This window comes from Mycteria americana, chromosome 12 (genome assembly GCF_035582795.1).
Source record: "Mycteria americana isolate JAX WOST 10 ecotype Jacksonville Zoo and Gardens chromosome 12, USCA_MyAme_1.0, whole genome shotgun sequence".
NCBI lineage: Eukaryota > Metazoa > Chordata > Aves > Ciconiiformes > Ciconiidae > Mycteria > Mycteria americana.
The window spans coordinates 3,940,495-3,959,100 of NC_134376.1; the positions used below are offsets into that span (position 1 = coordinate 3,940,495).

At 46.4% G+C, this 18,606-nt stretch overlaps 2 protein-coding genes across 4 annotated transcripts; both read left to right on the forward strand.

Annotated features, from left to right (window-relative positions):
• The first annotated feature begins 2,776 nt into the window (after nt 1-2,776).
• FLCN (folliculin) lies at nt 2,777-15,715 on the forward strand. Of its 3 annotated transcripts, none has more exons than XM_075515513.1 (12): nt 2,777-2,977; nt 3,866-4,144; nt 4,935-5,081; nt 5,758-5,979; nt 6,462-6,622; nt 7,402-7,493; nt 8,251-8,441; nt 9,632-9,745; nt 10,127-10,250; nt 10,624-10,755; nt 12,063-12,168; nt 12,963-15,715. In XM_075515513.1, the coding sequence occupies exons 2-12, from the start codon at nt 3,896-3,898 to the stop codon at nt 13,162-13,164; spliced, it is 1,740 nt and encodes a 579-aa protein (XP_075371628.1). In that variant the 5' UTR covers nt 2,777-2,977; nt 3,866-3,895; the 3' UTR covers nt 13,165-15,715. The 3 variants fall into 3 exon arrangements, with proteins under 3 accessions (XP_075371628.1, XP_075371629.1, XP_075371630.1); XM_075515514.1 differs by lacking the exon at nt 2,777-2,977 and adding an exon at nt 2,992-3,085; XM_075515515.1 differs by lacking the exon at nt 2,777-2,977 and adding an exon at nt 3,154-3,286.
• PLD6 (phospholipase D family member 6) lies at nt 15,312-18,606 on the forward strand. The gene is made up of 3 exons (XM_075514661.1): nt 15,312-15,554; nt 16,097-16,580; nt 16,704-18,606. Exons 1-3 carry the CDS (start codon nt 15,312-15,314, stop codon nt 16,943-16,945), a joined length of 969 nt encoding a protein of 322 aa, XP_075370776.1. The 3' UTR covers nt 16,946-18,606.

An 18,606-nucleotide genomic window follows, 5' to 3' on the forward strand; every position in this document is an offset into this window, starting at 1 on the left:
TTTCCATAACTTGCCTTACCAGTCTTGTAATTAAAAAAACCCTTCAAAAATCATAAATATCTTTTCCTAGTTAATCCTGCAGTGATTTCAATGCTGAACATGCTTATGCAATTTTCTTCTCTGGTACTGTGGCAACGTTAAATTAGTAGATTAGTAACGCTGTGGGTTCACGCACAAAGCTGGGTTGTCGAAGTGTTTACAGCCACATGCAGTAGTCATAAAGTACTGCGAATGACTAACCCCAAACTGCCACCTCTACAAAAATGTGGAGGCTTGCCTTTCGTTGTCAAGGGGGAGAATGTATGCAGGATGCTGTCATGAAGTTGGAGAAGAACCAGAAATGTCCACTTCGCAGTGGCTGAGCTTTTATACCACTAGTTCCTATTAGTGAGCTTGGACTTACCTGCTGAGAGCTGCAGGATGGCTTTCTACTGTGGAATTAGAAGCAAACTAATATATGCAGCTGGCAAATAGCAGCTGCACTTTCTCTTTTTTTGCCTAAAGTAGATAAAATAAATCCATGCTGACATCAAAAGGATGGTAGAAATAGCTATGTAGGAGTTCTAAATGATACATTACACTATTTTTCTTAATCTGATTTTTAAGAGGGCAAAATGCTTTTAAAGTCAGAGAGCTGCTGAGGTTCCTTTTCCGGCGTAGATAGTTGTGCTGTTAAACTCTGCTGTTGAAAATTCAAAGTCGGGTCCCACCTGTAGAATCAGTAGATAAAGCATTCACCGCAAGTGCTTCAGGGAAGGGCTTTTAAGTAATAGTTTGATAAACAGATATGGTCTGGCATCTGCATGTCTTGAGATACTGTTGAAATTAAGTCAGATTTTTAATGAAGCAGCTCCTTCAAGTCTTGGAACTGATTGCATGGTCTGTGGTCAGCTGAGATGCTTTGAGAACACTTGAGCTTTCTGGTTTTAATTTGTATTTATTGCAGGGAAGGACTTTTGATCAAATATAAGAACACTGCATGCGACGCTCTTCTGAACTTAGACTCTCAGCGGTCCTGTGGCTAGTTCTTCCCGTTGTGCATGGCCACAAGATGCGTTCATGAAATACTGAGTGCATGCTTTGATATCTAACTCCTATTTTCATGCATCTTAATTAACAAAGATATAAAATGCGGTTCTGAAGGTAGCATTAGACATGCAACTACACTTCTTAGCCACAGGAGGGGTCTCTAGTTCAGCTATTATTAGCAGGTATTAAAATGTTTCTAAGAAGAAATGGTTAGAAGCTGTTTGTGTACAACCACCCCTCCTATTCTTGTGCTGCTGAGGAGCCCCGGTTAGGGACCTAACCCGCCTGTAGCACTGCCATTGCGCCACATGCTTTCGCCTAACTCCAGCTGCCTCCTCCTATACAGCTTCCCTTCTCTATTCTACAGCACAGCCGCGACCCCTTGTATGTGTTGTCATCGGCGATCTGTATAACCTAGGAAATGTTTTCTGCATGGCCAAACTGGCTGAGGAGGTTAGTCCTGAGAAGTTGTTTAAATGTACTATTGGAAAATAAAGATAACAAACCAGTCGTTCTTCTTAGTTTGTCTTAAATGAGATAGTAGGTCTTTTGTATTTGGCTTTTCCTTAGGTTTTTTGGGGGGGGGGGTCTTTTGTTTTTCTCAGGACGTGATTCTGGCCGACTGGCGGGAGGCTGCTAGTTGTCTGCTGCGTGTGGCAGTGCCCTCTGCTCGGGAGTTGTTCCAGCTCTGCTGGTGGCTTCTCAGAGCGATCCTGAACTATCTCGAGTAGAAATAGTAGTTCTTTTTGTGCAAACAGCGTGCCTTCCTTGGGAAGTGCTGCTGCAGTTCCTTGTCCGAGATGGGCTCCAGGATTAGATGGACTGTGCATCGAACGCTTCTGTTCGTATCTGATCTTTGTGTTACAGTAATCGTCTGTCTCGCTGACCCTCTGAGTATCGTTTTCTTCAGAGGCATAATCATTAGTCCATGCATGGCTGCTTGGATCCAGAGGCATATATTGGAGTGGTATCAGTGATAGCTGCTCTTCCTTGTGATTTAAGTACAAGTTTTACTCAGCCGAATGATCTATGCTGTTATCTTGTGGAAGACTTACTACTTTTGTTCAGAGTCTGGTACTTAAAAGTCCACAGGGGTCAACTCTGATGTAAAGGGGGGGAATGGAATATAGTACTTTATTTGAAGCCTGAAAGGATTAATAGTTCACATGGAATTTGGTTTATCTTGCCATCATAGTTTTCTAGCGATAAATAATCCTCTAATAAAACCTGATCCTCTAAGGAGAAATGAGTAGTTTAGTGGAGAAAGGATGTGTGCTGAAGAGCCTGGACATTCTAACCTGGGTTTTACCTGTGTAAAAATCTTGATGTAACTGTTTTATAAATGGCGTGGGAAAAGATATTACTTCATGGAAGCCTTCATCTGCCCTAATCTTATATTCGAAGTAGTTTAAGCAATTAAAACACACGATGGGTACTGCCAGCGCTTGTATTCAGTGTCTTTAACGGAGACGTCGGGCCCAGCCTGCTGTGAGCAGGCCAGCCGCCCTGAGGGGGGTACACGGGAGGGGAGAAGGGGCTCAGCAGGAGCCGACTGCGAAGCTCCTTCTACCCCTCGGTAGCTGCTACCGCCAGCCCGAGGCAGCCGCTGCGGCCTCCCCCCCCCCTCCCCTTCTCCTCAGCGCGGCCCCGCCTCGGGACAAGCCGGGCTCCGCCCGTGGACGGCGCCTGCGCACGGGCCGCCCCCGGCCCCTCCCGGAGGCCCTCGGTCACGTGACCCGCCATGCAGCCCGCACCACCTCACGGGGGGAGCGGAGCTCGCTCCGGCTGCAGCGGCTGCGGGGTAGCAGGCGGCGGCTCGTTCCCCTCTCGGCTCCCGGGGGTCGGACGCTATTGTCCGCTCTCTGCGGCGCGACAGCGGGGCAGGGGATAGCGAGGGAAGGCAGGAGGCGTCTTCCGGACTTTGTCATCTTCCCCCTCTCGTCTTGAGGTAATGGCTCTGCCCAGCCCCTGTGGACAGGGCGGCCGTGGGCCGAGTCACTGCCGCACCCGGGGGGGTCCTCGGGAGAGCGGCGGGAAGGACCGGCTCGGTACCGCGGTACGAACGGCCTCCTCCTCCCTCTCCCGCTTCCTCCTTCCTTTCCTCGCCGCTCCGTGGCGGCGGCGGGTGGGCAGCCGGGAAGCTGTCTGTCCCTCTTCCCCCCCCTAGCTGCCGGTAGGGATGGTACGGGCCGGTGGGTCAGTCTGTGTCAGGCGCCCGCGGACACGGGACGGGCCGGGACGGGCCGGGGGAGCCGCGGTGAGCGGGGGGACGGGCCATGGGTGTCCGGGCACGGGGAACCTGGGCTGGGCAGGTGTCGGAGCGGGGAGGCCGGGGCCCGGAAGGGTAGGTCGGCCCGGGTCCGGCTGGGCCTGAGGTGTTCGGGTCCGGGGGTGCTGAGCAGGGCCGGGCCCGACCCGTTACGGCCTGAGGCCTCCGAGCAGGGGGAAGCTGCGCCGGGCCCGGCAGGGCCCGAGGTGTCCGGGCACGGAGATCTGGTCTGTCAGAGCCCAACCTGTCCCTGTAAGACCGGAGGTGTCCGGGCAGGAGGGGGTTGGTCCGGTCCAGTCCCGTCCCGCTCCCGTGGGGCCTGAGGTGTCCGGGCTCAGTCAGGGACCCGGGCTCGGGGGCATCGGTCTGCTCTAGTCCCACCCCATCAGGGCATGCACAGTTGGTCCTTGCTCAGGTCACCCCGTGGTGGAGTTGCGCTAGTCTCTTAGGCTGAGCTTAAAGCCAGCCACTCCTGGAGAGATGTAGAGCAGGACTTGCACCAGTGAGGCCTAAGAGATGCTTTAATATCTGTTGTGCTGATATTGTGTGTTTTCTCCCTTCCTGCAGGAGGCCTGACGTATGTGCTGAGCTCTCACTATGAATGCTATTGTTGCCCTCTGCCATTTTTGTGAGCTCCACGGTCCTCGCACCCTCTTTTGTACTGAGGTTCTACATTCACCGCTTCCCCAAGGCGCGAGCAGCGGGGACATCTCTGGGCAGAATGAGCAGGCAGAAGAGGAAGAAGGTGGCATTCAGATGAGCAGTCGGATCCGCTCGCACAGCCCAGCAGAAGGTGCCAGTGCTGACTCCAGCAGCCCAGGGCCAAAGAAGTCAGACATGTGTGAGGCAAGTGTGAAGATCTGTGTGTGGACATCCATGGCCCTTGGCTTAACTAAAGGGCTCTTGGATTCTCTAATGCAAATTGAATTATTTAAGAGAGGAAAAAACCAAAAGCACTTGTTTTGTATGTGACTGCTAGTACCAGAAGATCCCCCAAGTACTCATAAACTGTAATGATCCATGACAAGAGGATGAAGGAACTGTTGTTGAGTATATAGACCCTGACAAGATGGTGTCTTGAGGTCTCTTTAAGCCCTGTGATTCTCCTGTGGCTCAGAAATGCTTTCCTCATCCTTGAAGAGCATTTACTTTATTAGATTAGGTCGGGTTGTTTATTAATAGTAATTTTAAGAGCAGTATTGCTTAGGAAACAGCAAAAAAAAAAGCAGAAGCAATTAAAACAGAGAAAATGTATGTTCTCAGTCGTTCTCATGCTTGTCTACTATTAGCACTTGTTCTGAGGTATTTGTTACTTACTTTCCTTTAGGTTATGGCCAGTTTTGCTAGCCCAGTTGGTTTCACAGCTGCTGTTAACTTTATTTTACCACTTGTAGAGCCAGCATCAAGTTCACAATCAAATTCAATAGTGGAAAATGAGCATAAGAGCAGAGGAAGTATATTGCACTGGGTTCAAATCCTGACCCTGACTCATATTTTTTGTCTTCTAAGTATTTGTGTTCTTATCTGTATGTGTAAGTAATGTTTCGCTACGTTTTGAAGGGAATATGCAGAGGCCTTTGGAAACCTTAGAGAACTGCATGCTCATTTATGGCTGGATTTGCTTTTCTATCTTCAGGGTTGCCGCTCTCTTGCAGGAGGACATCCTGGATATGTCAGCCACGACAAAGAAACTTCAATCAAGTACGTCAGTCACCAGCACCCAAACCACCCCCAGCTGTTCAGCATCGTGCGCCAGGCCTGTGTTCGCAGTCTGAGCTGTGAGGTAACTGTCTTGGGGTACAGGGAGAAAACCTGTTTATGGCCTCATGCATCATTTCAAATCCAAGATAGTGCTTTGCTGATCCTGGCTGCTCTGTGCAGCCTGAAACAAGGATGGAATGGAGGTGGAAAGACAGACACACAAGTCTGTTCATTCCAGGATTGGGGGTAATTTTTAAGGTTGATCTTTGATAACCTTGAGGGTTTCTTCCTCTCACCCTGCGAGACCAAAAATTTCCTTTTCTTGTTTTTGCCTCTATGTGTTGTTTTTCTTTGTAAGATAATTTTTTTTTGTAAAAACATTGGAATCTGTTGTTTAGTGCCAAGAAATATTTGGTCTTTGTAGACAATTAATGTTCAGCAGCTCATAGAAGTGAAGGGAGAACCTTACAGATTAATGAGCATTTGTGTGTCAGGATCAGCAAAATCCCTTGTGGATTCTCAACAGTATCATAGTTGAATAGAGCTGAATTCTTAAAATACAGTTAAATTGGAGGTTTTGTAGTGTTTGTAGGATACCCCTGGAGGTCTGTTTGACCCTGGGTTTTGGATAGTAGCCTAAAAAAGGCTTGTTTTATTCACCAAGTGTGTGTTAAAGAGCAGGAATCTATGTTCAGTTTATTACTGTTTTAGCTGTGTGATTGCTTAACTACTTTGGTGTATGTGTCCCTCCCCTTCAGGTCTGCCCAGGACGTGAAGGCCCTATTTTTTTCGGAGATGAACAGCATGGTTTTGTGTTCAGCCACACCTTCTTTATCAAAGACAGCCTGGCTCGAGGTTTCCAGCGCTGGTACAGCATCATCACTATCATGATGGACCGGATTTACCTCATCAACTCCTGGCCTTTCTTGTTGGGAAAAATCAGAGGCATCATTGATGAGCTTCAGGGCAAAGCACTTAAGGTAGGTCAGCACACAGAGTCCATTTGACTCAACGTTAGTAAAACATTGTGATAGTTGATTTACAGCTGAGTTGAAAAGCTGATCCAGCTCATTGCAGCCAGGGTAGTCGTTAAGGTTGACACAAGGGACAAGAGGATGGTGCGTATCTGGGGGTGTAGGAGCGAAGGAACAGGGTGTCTCTCTCATTTTAAGCCAGTCACAACACTTTTCACAGACCTAACTGCTAGACAATAGCTCTGTTAGAAGTTTAAGTAACTAAAGTTGTGAAGGACAATGGTTTTGGAGCACAAGTGTTACTTAATGATAATTTTAAGAATAAGATGTCCCTTCCCTCTCCTTTCCCATAATTTACAATGTATTTTGGATTATTGCGCGTGACGCACCCTTTTCACTTCATATTCTTGTTGGGGTTTTTTGGCTCAGCTTTATGTAAGCATTTTATCTTTTTCAGTCTCTTATACTGCCCTTCTTCTGTGGTGTAGGTGTTCGAAGCAGAGCAGTATGGGTGCCCTCAGCGTGCCCAGCGGATGAACACAGCCTTCACTCCCTTCCTGCACCAGCGGAATGGCAATGCAGCCCGCTCCTTAACGTCACTGACCAACGACGAAAACCTGTGGGCATGTTTGCACACTTCCTTTGCTTGGTAATGCCACTTGTGTATCTAGCTTCTACAACTCCTTCATGAAGAGAATATTGCCATGTTCTGAAAGGGTGGATAAGTGATTTGAGTGTTTGGGTATTGTTTTCTTGAGGTAATAAGTTGGACTTTGCTAAGTAGTCTCTGAATTGGAAGGAGCTAAGTGCAGAAAGACAGCAGCCTGCTGATGCCTTTAGGACAAAAAAAATTTCTTGTTGCTGTGAAGTAAACCTACTAATGTGGCTGCTAATGGAAACCATGTCTATCTAGATGGAAAGGCCTTGCAGTATAAAGTAAGTATGGGAGAAAGCAAGAAAAGATGCTCCTACCCCCAGTGTGTTGTACCTCAGATTCACACTTGAAGTACAGTGGTGGTTCACCTGGAAGTGCCCGTGTATTGTGATAGGCAGCGTGGGAGGTGCAGCCGTTTGGCACAGTAGCGTGTTTGTGGGAGTCCAGTTGCTCCAGTGCCTAACTTGCTCATCAGACGTCCCTGGAAAGATGCCACAGAGAGGGTTGCAACACTGCCGTGTGACTTGGATGGAGGATAAGTATGTTGCACAAAGTAATTGCAAAATGGTAGGCCTTTTGGTGACTTGAAGTGGCAGCGGTTGTAAGATGCGTAGGAATCACACCGAGGAAAGCATAGAGATGTGTTGAAAGGAAACACAAATTGGTTAGTGGTTGGATTTTTTTGTTGAGCTCATCACACCAAGTTTCTTACTGGATTTTTGCACCCAGCAAGCAGGCTTAATGAACGCTTCTGTTTCTTTCAATGTCTCCAGGCTTTTGAAAGCTTGTGGCAGCCGACTTACAGAGAAGCTTCTGGAGGGAGCACCAACAGAAGACACGCTCGTTCAGATGGAAAAACTTGCAGGTGAGATAGAAGTTTCCAGAGGTGGAAGACTCTCTGAGAATGCTTTGGGTGGTAAAACACCAAGTCCTTTTGTCAGCATCATAGTGCAGCCATCTCTCTCGGGCTTTACCTTAGTGGTGGTCTCTGCAGTCGCTGATGTGCTCTCCCATATGGAGATGACTGACAGGAACGTGAAATCAAGGCCCTTGGCCTCCTAGGCTTTCTGCACGCACGTGTGGTGTTTGTTACTTGTGTAGGAGTGTTGCATCATCATGATTATTGTTCTCCCTGGCTGGGTTGGCCCTCCCGATGAATCTCTAGAGCCAGAAGAATTTGTAGTCACAACATATGGAGCTTTCTTCTTGCTCCTTTTTCTACAAAATTTCTAAAATTAAAGGATCATGATTTTTTCTTGCATTGAATTATTTTTATTAATCCATTTAGACTAGAATCTACAAAACCTGCCTCAAAGCTTTGGCCGTGACCTTTAAAGCAAGAATAGAGAACACATAGCTGGTCAAAAGATGTGACTTTGTGTCCTGTAGAAGGTGAAAATTCCTTCTTGACCCTTTTGTGGTTATTGTATATCTGAACTATGAAACTTCATTAACACCTCAGGGGGGTCTGGGACGCTAGTGCTTTCAGTTACTGCGTTCTGAACTCTGTCTCCCCACATATAGCCAAAATCAGTTGGCTGCAGTCTGTGTAGGCACTTCTGAGGTGGTTCCTATGCCTAGAGAGCAGTAATTTTTATGACCGTTCTACCTTTTTTTGCTAGACCTGAAAGAAGAGTCAGAAGGCTGGGATGGTTCTGAGGAAGAAGAGAAGCCTTCTTCCCAGCTAGATGTTGTGGAAGGGCAGGAGCTATCTAAATGCTCACCTGAAACATCTCTGATGCCAGATTGCAACAGCTGGAATGTAGCTCACAGAAGGTTGTCCGTCTTTCGCTCTCTCAGGCACATGAGACAGGTGAGAGAGGAGCCGAGTTACTCTGAATTCACAGGCTAATAACTTCTTTTCTCCTGATAATGTTTTTTGTAAAGACATTTATTTCCTGAAGCGCAGTCTGCGCTTCTTTCCTGTTTCTGTGTTCAACACGGTGCCTACACAGCTAGTAATATGGGGTTAACTGCATCTCTGAGGGTGCTCCCTTCATCTGAGATCATGTGGGCCTCTAGTGATCACCGGTCATGTGAGATGGGATCATATGATTTCTCTCAAATTCTGCACTTCTTCCCAAGAGCAGTGACAGTAATTTAATACAGAGGTTGTGCAGCTTCTTCAAAGCCAAATATTATTTGCTTCAAACAAAAGTATTTCAGAGGGGAAAAGGTCATTTACAAACAAAACAAATGCTTCTGTACAGTAGCTTTTATCCAATGCTTCCAGTTACCTGGCTGAGGGGGAAGGTTCAGTGCATTTGACCCACAGCGTCTTTCAAACCAGCTTGTTTTCCTGGACACTCCTGACAAATACCTGCTTTATGTCTTTAGCCTCCTTTTGTTCTACTGTCTCCTAATTTGGAATGCTTGAACTTATTGAACTACACCACTGTGTCGTGCAAGTGTGTGCCTTTGGAGGCTTGTCTAAGAATACTGTTTAATCTTTCATGCCTGGATCGCTGTTGTGAACATAACCCAGATCAGAGAAATGCCTGAAAGTTGTAATCATCTAAGAGAAGTTGTTCCGTCCCATTCCAAGCGGGCCTGCGTCCATCTTACCAAAACCGCTGATTTGGCCAATGAATGGGCTGATGGATGCGGTCTAGCCAGAGCACTGAAGAATTTGGAGCAACTGAGAAATGAAGCTATTGTTCTTTTAATGTGCTTGATACTGAATTGGATCAGTGGTTAGGCATGTTGGCAAAGTGGTACTTTGCTGCTGTTTGTTCTTGAAACCATAGATGGGGGTGAATATCACTTTGTATGACAGTCCGACACCTTTTGCACCTGTCAAAGAAATACTTGATCTTGGTGCTGTGGTTTAGAGCTATTACTCTGTGCACAAGACCTGCAAAATTTTCGTGTTCATTTCTGCTGTTCAGTTCTAGCCATTTTCTTATGTGGCAGTCATGTTTTTGACAGGGCAAACTGGACATTTCACTAATTTTCATAACCAATGCAAAATGGTGGGTTTTGGTGTGGTTTTTTTTTTTTCAGGTTCTTGGGGCATCAGCATTCCGCATGCTGGCTTGGCATGTTCTGATGGGGAACCAGGTCATCTGGAAAGCTCGAGATACGGATCTTGTCCAGTCTGCTTTTGACGTGCTACGGGTAGAAACTTCTTCCTTTGTTTCCTGGCTGCATATTTTTACACATCTTTCTCTAGTAGTCCAGCCTTCATAATGACCTGTCTCTGACATGTAATCTTGTGGAGAATGTGTTCTAAATTACGTGGTTTTGAAAAAACAACCAAAAAAAAAACCCCAAAACACCCACCAAACAAAAAACCCTCAACCTTTGGATGTCTTGGTTGTCCTCAGCAACTGCATAGTCTTTCAAGCTGAGTAGGATAGATACTTCTGAACCCCCAAATCAGGAGCATCTGCCTGAGCAGGGCTCCAAGGCTTGGCTAGCCCTGGAAGTCAGGGAGAAAACTGTATTTTACTTGTTTAGTTCCAGTGTTTCTCTTGACACGTTTCCTTCCTTCTCTAGACTATGCTGCCTGTTGGTTGTGTGCGGATCATCCCCTACAGTGACCAGTATGAAGAGGCGTATCGGTGTAACTTCCTAGGGCTGAGCCCACATGTCCAAATCCCATCCCACATATTATCATCTGGTAAGACCTTGTTGCAGAACCCTCTCCCTTCCCTATCATCTTATGCTAAAGGACACAAGATGATTTTTTTTTTTTTTTGTATTAAGTATTGGCAGATAGTCTAACAATGCTGCATGAACTAAAACCTGTACCACTTCATGTTTGTTGTTTTTTTTTTTCCCCCATACCCCTGCCTGTTCAGTAGTTAAAAGGTGTGACACCTGCTTTAAGTACTGATCATACCTGACACTCCTGGTTCCTACTCTGGAAAGGTTAATGCTGGGCCAAGTATTGTAAGCTGACAGAGCTGTGCTTTCTTGGAGCAGCGTATGTAACTGTACTTTAGAATCTGGGCTAGTACAGTTAATGTTCTTTTGGGGTCTTGTTGCTCTAGAGTTTGCGGTCCTTGTGGAAGTTCGCACTGCTACCCGGTCCAGTCTCTACCCAACTCTGTTTGATGATGAGCAGTCCCTCAACAAGTACGAGTTTGTTGTCACCAGCGGTAGCCCTGTTGCAGCAGATCGAGGTGGGTGATTTGAAAGCAGAAAGAACCTGTATCATGATATTAAAAGAGCATCTTAATCTTTAACTGTTTTTTATGCTGTTCATGTACTGGCCCTGAAGGAAGTCTGAGTAGAAAGCCAGGTCAGTGTACAACTGGGGCACTGCTATTTGAGGTGAGGTTTACCACAGTCTGTTTAATTATAAAGGGTTTGCCTTACCAGATCAGTATTTTGCTTATTAATTTTCAGAAATGAGAAATTAATTCTGTAATATGGGTACAATAGCAATTGTAGGGAAATTCTTCTGTAACCCACAATGAACATTTTCTATCCTGGAATATTTGTGTCTTTATTTTGAGTAAGTCTAGCTTATAAGGACCATGACGTTACTCATCTCCCGTGTTCCACTTGATAGACAAGTATGCCAGTGGCATGTCCAGAATCTTCTGGAGAAAAATAGTCACTGAAAGGTCTTTTCTCCACCACAGCATCAAACTGATTAGGCCATGGACTGCTGGGAAAATAGCCTCCTAGGGAATTCCAAAAAGTGGTCCAGGAAAGGAATGCCTTGGGTTGGTTGTCAGTTTGTTTTTGTACTATAACCTGGAACTGCCCTTAACAAGAGGAACATTAAATCAAGAGTAAGTGGAGACTTTGAAATTGAGGTTTTATATTTTTTACATATGTGTATGTATATTGTACAAAGCATGAAGATTTTTCATAACTTTGCATTTTTTAATGAGCTTTTGACATGGGACTAGAAAAAACAAAATCTAACCAACTTCAGTTTAAAAGTGGGTCTGAAGAAAACAAAGGCCCCTGAACTTGTGTGCATGTCCCAGGATCCTTCACAAAATTCCATGTTGCTTCTTGGATCAGACATTTTTCTAGTGGGATGATCTTTAGCTCCTCTTCCATGGAAATTAAATCAAGGCAGACCACTGGGGAGTATATTTTTCCATCTTGTAGAATAGGTAGGTTTCTTTCTGTCTTGAAGATTATTATCTGTGAACAGATAATCAAGCCAAATTCTATGTTGAAATTGGCCGTGCTGTTATTAGTAGTGTAGTTTTCTGCATGTAGAGGAAGCTGCAGTAATGCACCAGACCAAAGTACTGGTGAAAAACGAGTGCAGACTAGTGCTCTTGAACAGAAGAAGAGGTGGAACAAATGTGTATTCTTGTCTGTAATTCCAGCAGGTGTTCAGGCCCAGGTCACAGAATAAATGGACTAGTCCTTGCTAACAATTACTAGTGAAGGTGTAAGCGGGCAATCTATAGCTTGTGCGTCCTCCTTCTCACCCTTTTTCCCCTTCTTTCTGATCTTGTAGTTGGCCCTACAATCTTGAACAAGATCGAAGCTGCCCTGACCAACCAGAACCTTTCTGTAGACGTTGTGGATCAGTGCCTTGTTTGCCTGAAGGAGGAGTGGATGAAGTAAGTACGACTACATTCCTTTCGGAGAAACAGCTTTGGCACTAACCCTGGAACAGTTACAGCAGAGTACAGGACAAACTTGTAGTCAGGTAACTTCTGCTGTAGTATTGACAGTAGTTGGCTTTACTGTTGGGAGCTAAGAATATCGGAGGAGTTCTCCTCTGGTCCAAGCTGTCTTTTTGGCTCTCAGCAGTTCTTAACCTTCATGCTTCAGTTCACGCACCTGTAGGTTACCTACATGACAATACTCATCTGCCTCATATACATTATGAGGAGGAAGTATGCAAACACATATATGCCTGTCAATGTGCACTATATTCCAGTGGAGATAACATGCCAAACAGATGTCGTGATTGCACCTTCAGGCGCTACATCTCAAAGGTGCAAGTAGTAATAAAGGAAGACCAGATAGTCATGTGAAATAATTCATGGAACGTTACCATTTTGTGAATTTACCTGAAGGCCAGATGGGCACTCGACATGTCTCCCAGGGAGATTCCCAGTTGTCACAATTAATTGTTTTACTTTTCGCTAGAATGAAAAAACAGACTAGAATGACGCATATTACTACTGAAAATGAGTAATCCCGCTGACTAATCCCCCCTTTTCTTGTACCCTTCTTCCCCCCATCTTCTTCATTCAAAGCATGAGAATAGTTTCTGTGGAATATTGTGTGAAGCTTTTACTAACATTTGGTTGCAGTAGGTACCGAGAGAAGCTACAGTTAGTGCTCGTTCCCTGTTTGATGCATGCAAGCCCATTGTAATGGTGACAGGAGTTTCTTGTTTCTGCAGTAAAGTGAAGGTCCTCTTTAAATTCACTAAAGTGGACAGCAGACCCAAGGAGGATACCCAAAAACTGCTGAGCATTCTGGGAGCTGCAGAGGAGGACAACGTCAAGCTTCTCAAGTTCTGGATGACTGGCCTGAGCAAGACGTACAAGTCCCACCTGATGTCAACAGTTCGCAGCCCAACGTCCTCAGAGTCCCGGAACTAAAGGGTGCCCAACCTCACTTGCTGCCTTCCGATAATCGCAGGGAACCCCAAGTTACCACTGCTGAGCCTGCAGCATGTGCATTAGGTGGATAGTGAAACTTCATCACTATTCTTCTGGTCCTCAAACTAACTTGAAGAGTGACTTGAGTCTTTTCTAATTGCTGTGAGACTGGACTAATAAGTGCTAATAAATAGTGCTGCTGTCTGTCCTGAAACTCAACTCTAAATCTAGACCTCTACACTCAAGACTAAAATACAGCAACACTCAAAGAATCAGCGTGAATTAATTAAAATCCCCTACTGTCCTCATTAAGCATTATGGTGTGGCAGTAGACCTCAGTTTTAGATTTCATTGGCAAGACTTGGATACCTGTGACAACATCGAGAACTCCTGGGAGTGGATGTAGTTCATCTCTCCAAACCCCACATAAATCGCCTAAATGCCTGAGAGAACAAGAACCAAAAATAAGTGACGTGTCACAGGTTATGGATCACGTGTAAATTATTTCAAACCACTTTATGCTCGGATTTAAGAAGAGACTATTTTCTGCTGTAGCGTAAGTCAGGATATCCCATTGGAGTCCTGTCACTCCACTTTATTTATATCTTAACTTGATGCGGTTTCAGCATTTGCTTTGGAAATCTTGTCTGGGAGGGAGAATTGTAATATAAGAAGTCTCAAGATGCAGCCTGCTTGCCTCTCTGGAGGGTAAAATACTCGCCTTGTTTTGCCTGTGGTTACAAAACTTCCAGGTAATGAAGATAACCTCGCCAGGATAAGGTTGCTGGTGTTCTTCAGTCTTCAGAAATAGTTTTCTAGCTTCCTAATTAAGTTAAGCAGAAAAGATCCAACCTGTAGGTGCTCCTGTCTTATATAACTCTACAGTAGCCATTTTTGCTTAATAGTTCATGGAAACATTGGTGCATTTTTTAATTACCTAAACAGATATTCCTTATCTGTATTGTGAGGACTTACTGTTTTCTGTTGTGAAGTCTTTTTTTTTTTTTTTTCTTTTTTTCTTTTTTCCCTGGATCATTGTTGGGAAAACTTGATGTTACCATAGACATTTTTAACAAGCTAGAGGCAGGTTTTACCAGGTGACCTTCTACACTCATTCAAACAAGACTCAAGCTCAGAGGGGATGTTCCAACTTGTCACGAGTTCTGTTCTTATATATAAAATATGCAGGTTGATTTTTGTCTGGAACATCTGTAAAATGGCGGCAGGCATTAAATCTCATTAAGAGCTATTTTTGTAAAATGGACAAAGCCTAGTTTTGTGTTGATTTTCAATATGTGTGTATGTTGGGGTGGGGGAAGCAGCAGTTGATCCACAAGGTAATTCATGCATCTTAGCCTTGATCTAATTTATAGAATTTAACAGGTCTTTTCCTCCTAACTTTGTATGTGTTAGTTTCTTGTACATATGGAGCAAGAGATGCTCAGATATATTAATTGAAAATGCTTGACTGGACATAAACAACCGCAGGATATTCAAACAGCAAACAGATGCTTGGAAAAAGGCATTGCTCTGTTACTTCAAAAACTAACCACTTATTTAATTTCAGGGTTCACAAAAAGGTTTGCATTTCCCAATTGTCAGTAAGGAAACAAGACAAAAGAGGTGCTCAAGCTCTATCCACAGGAAAGGAAGCTCTGAATAATATATGCATCTTGCTTCCTAGGTGCTAGTCATGAGGGAAGAACAAAGCCCACTGACAGTGGGATAAAAGCGACAGAAGAATTAGGACAGCGTGGACTAGTAAATCAGGATTTCCAGTGCTAGGTCGGTGCTCAGTCTTGTGGCTACCTTTTATGTGATCTAGTACTCTTTATTTTTATACTTGAAAGCTATTCTGGTCGAATTCAGAGCTGTGTAACACAACAGGTAAGACATTATTTGGCATTTAGGCCTTCTTGACTGCTGAACTGTTTTTATCTTTTAAAGAATAGCTCTCCCAAGCAATCCAACATTAAAACCTAGTCTCTATCTAACCTGCACTTGGTGCGTAAGCACCCATTAGCAAAGCCTGTGTTTCTGAACAGAGGTGTGGTTTCTTCCAAAACAGCAAAAAGGTAATCACAAGGTCAAGCCTGAGGCTTCACCTTATTTTTCCTTGTGGTTGTGTAAGCGGCGAGTTGTACGCAATGTCGATTGGTCTCTGTCCTGATCTCAAACGGGGCTGTGGCACGGACAACCAGACTCTGGATAACGTATCATTTTTGAGCCAGGGCAAGGAAACCACTAACTTAACACTTATAAAATGCCCCCAGGAAAGAAGGCGGAGAGTTGCCAAGTCTGCGAACCCAGGGCTCCTGTATAGCCATAAAAGCAGATGTGCTTGCCTGCCAGAACAGATCTACACCTGGGATTACCAAATAATTGTCTGGGCAAGTTCCTGCAGCTCGCAGATTAGGCTGCTGTCAGTGATAGCTGGAATGTGCACAACTTAATTAACAAAAAAGCATGTCTGCAGACATCTTTCACCACCCTCCTTCCCTCTGAACGATATGCCTTAAAGACAAACTGATTAAAGCAGGATGTTTCTTTATTCCGGCGTGATTTCCTTTTCTGCGTGGCCGAGCAGCGTATACCTGGGAGGGAGGTGAGAGCAGTGAGCGCCGCAGCCTGACAGAGACCCACCACGGGCGCTGGGGCACTTTAAGCTGGGGCAGGATCCAGCCTAAAGGATCTGTTGAGTCTGCAGCATAGCCGGCTGGCATTTGGGGAAGGGTTAGAGCCGGCTGCAGGCGGTGAGGAGGGCTTCGTTTTCAGACGAGGCTCGCCTCTGCAGTGCAGCCCTCGATCCCTCTTTCCCCCACCCCAAAGCAGCCCCAGCCCTCGGGGCTCCGGGAGGCGGCCGCGGCCCGGGGCCGCTCGACACCCACCGCCGAAGCGGCGGGAGGCTCCCTGAGGAAACTTCCCGCCCTAGCCGCGCTCGCCTGCTCGGAGCGACCGCGCATGCGCCGGGGCGGTGCCGGCCAGCGGGGGCATGTGGGCGGTGGGCGCGCTGCGGCGGGCGGGCCTGGCGCTGGCAGCGGCGGCGGCGCTGGCCCTGGCGCTGGCGGCCTGGCGGCGGCGGCGGCGGCGGCGGCCCGGGCGGGAGGTGCTCTTCTTCCCCTCGCGGCCCAGCTGCACCGAGGCGCTGCTGGCCGAGGCGGCGGGGCCCGGCGAGGCGGCCCGGCTCTGCCCCTGCCCCTGCCCGCTGCCGCGCGGCGACTGCTCCCTCAGCCGCCTCCTGCGGCGCCTCCTCTCCGCCCGCCGCTCCCTCGAGATCTGCCTCTTCGCCTTCTCCAGCCCACAGCTGGGCCGCGCCGTCCAGCTCCTCCACCGCCGCGGCGTCCGCGTCCGCGTCGTCACCGACGCGCAGTACATGGGGCTCCAGGGCTCCCAGATCGGCCTCCTCCGGCAGGCCGGTGAGGCGGCCTCCCCGCGGCGAGGGCTCTCTGCGGGGCAGGGCACGGCCGGGCGCTCGGCCGGTGGCTGTGGCCTGGATGACACCTTCGGTTACCGCTGAAGAGGTGGTTGTGTCTTTGTAGGGATCCAGGTGCGCCACGGCCAGGAGGACGGTTACATGCACCACAAGTTCGCTATCGTGGACAGGAGGATGCTCATCACAGGCTCCCTCAACTGGACCACCCAAGCTATCCAGAACAACCGGGAGAACGTGCTGGTCGTGGAAGACGCCGAGTATGTGAAGCCTTTTCTGGAGGAGTTTGAAAGGATTTGGGAAGAGTACCGTCCCATCAACTACAGATTTTTTCCCAAAGACAATAAATGATTGAGCTGCCTCACAGGGCTGATGGCGTACTTAACAGATAGCATTCATGGACTTTATTATTATGTATAGACATCACTGTATTATCCATCTGGGTGTAATTTAGGTAAGCTCCTCTGGAGAAGCAAAGTGCTCTCTACCCCAAAGGTCCCTTGGATGAGGTCATTCCCGTGCTAGGGGAAATGACCCAACTGTTTGGTGAATTGTTTTGTGAGGATAGGTGTGATAGGACTGCATTCACAGAGCTTAAAGCTACGGGCAGGCTCGTTGCCATGCCCTGGCGCAGACGAGGTATGTTCATACGGTGCTGGGTAGGTGTTTCGACAGTGAAATGGACATTTTGCAACTTGAGATACTGTAGAATGGAATTGTAGCCCAATAGCTTCTCTACATCAGTAACTGAAGAAGAGTTAAGGGGGCTACAGCAAAGCTAGAGTTTGTATAGAGAGGTTAAGCACCTTAGTTACATTTCTTGTTGGCATTATTTGTTGAAAGTTTGTAAAAGGAGATTTGTGGGAAATATGAAGGCAGAAATTAGAAGTACGTTTTGATTGTGTACGTTTCCTTTGGTTTAAGATGAGCAGAGCTCCAGCATAAAAGCGTGAGAACAGATACTAATGACAGCTCGTCTTCCAGCAAGGAAGTGTAGGGAAGGCTGGAAAGAAATGAGAGATTTGGGATCAGTCGGTCTTGTCTTGAGAGCAGACACGGCTGGAGTTCCGTCACTGACTTCAGCATGGAGCAGTGGAAGGAAACCCCAGTTCCTTCAGGTGGGGACACCGTGTCCTGGTCTGATTCGGTGACTTCGACCACCTGTGTTGGCAGCAGCAGGGTGGGGGACAGCAATTGAATAACAAGAGGGAGGGAAGATCTCTGTCCCTACGGTTCAGAGTGGAACAAAGATGGGTCTAAACTTAAGCATTTCAAAACTCTAAACAGCGTCTGTGTAAGAAAGAAATACTTTATACTGAATATAAAGTGCCTCAAAACCTCTCAAAATGAAAAAAGGCCTTAACATTTTGTTACCAGTTTTGCTTGTTACAGTAGTGCTGCGATTGGCGCTATTCAATAAACCACCTTCACAGAAAAGCTCAATATCATCTTCTGGTTTTTGCACCCCAGGTAGCCCTCGTGGGTTGGTTGTTCCAAAGATCCAAATCATTAAAAATTCCTGTAGATCCTTAGGTGTTATTTAGGATACAGGGAGTAACATCAACAGATTGCAGATTTGTTCTACTCTGAGAAAGTTGGCATGGGTCTGGGGGGAAAAAAAAACCCCTGCGTTTCTGTTACCTGTGGCGTAGCAACTCTGAAGGCAGCTGAGGAAGTTCATTATGTGGTAAATCCCGTTCAGCAGCGTTAGACTTACACTACTTTAAATATGTTATTGCTATTAAAGTGCTACCCGTTGCATTTTCTTTGTGAAGGGTGACTGTAAGAGCAATCGGCTCACTGGGTTTCAGGCTCTGGCCTCTGCTCTGCTCTTTCTGTAGTAGTGTCCTTGTTGAAAAAAACACCTCGCTACACAGCATGCAAAGGGTGGTGCAAAAATAGTTTATTACGATATAGTTAATGTAAAGTTAGGTAATTATATTTACAAAATAAAAATGATCAGCTACATCCATGGGAACCTAGCATGTCACACGAGATTTTGTAAGGAATAA

Excerpts from the sequence above, each read along its gene's own strand:
- FLCN (XM_075515513.1), top strand. The coding sequence starts at position 3,896 with ATGAATGCTATTGTTGCCCTCTGCCATTTTTGTGAGCTCCACGGTCCT. Across the intron at positions 10,251-10,623 it reads ATCCCACATATTATCATCTG|AGTTTGCGGTCCTTGTGGAA; the intron begins GTAAGACCTTGT and ends TTGTTGCTCTAG. Across the intron at positions 12,169-12,962 it reads CTGAAGGAGGAGTGGATGAA|TAAAGTGAAGGTCCTCTTTA; the intron begins GTAAGTACGACT and ends TTGTTTCTGCAG.
- PLD6 (XM_075514661.1), top strand. The coding sequence starts at position 15,312 with ATGTCGATTGGTCTCTGTCCTGATCTCAAACGGGGCTGTGGCACGGAC. Across the intron at positions 15,555-16,096 it reads ATTACCAAATAATTGTCTGG|CCGCGCTCGCCTGCTCGGAG; the intron begins GCAAGTTCCTGC and ends TTCCCGCCCTAG. Across the intron at positions 16,581-16,703 it reads CGGCCTCCTCCGGCAGGCCG|GGATCCAGGTGCGCCACGGC; the intron begins GTGAGGCGGCCT and ends GTGTCTTTGTAG.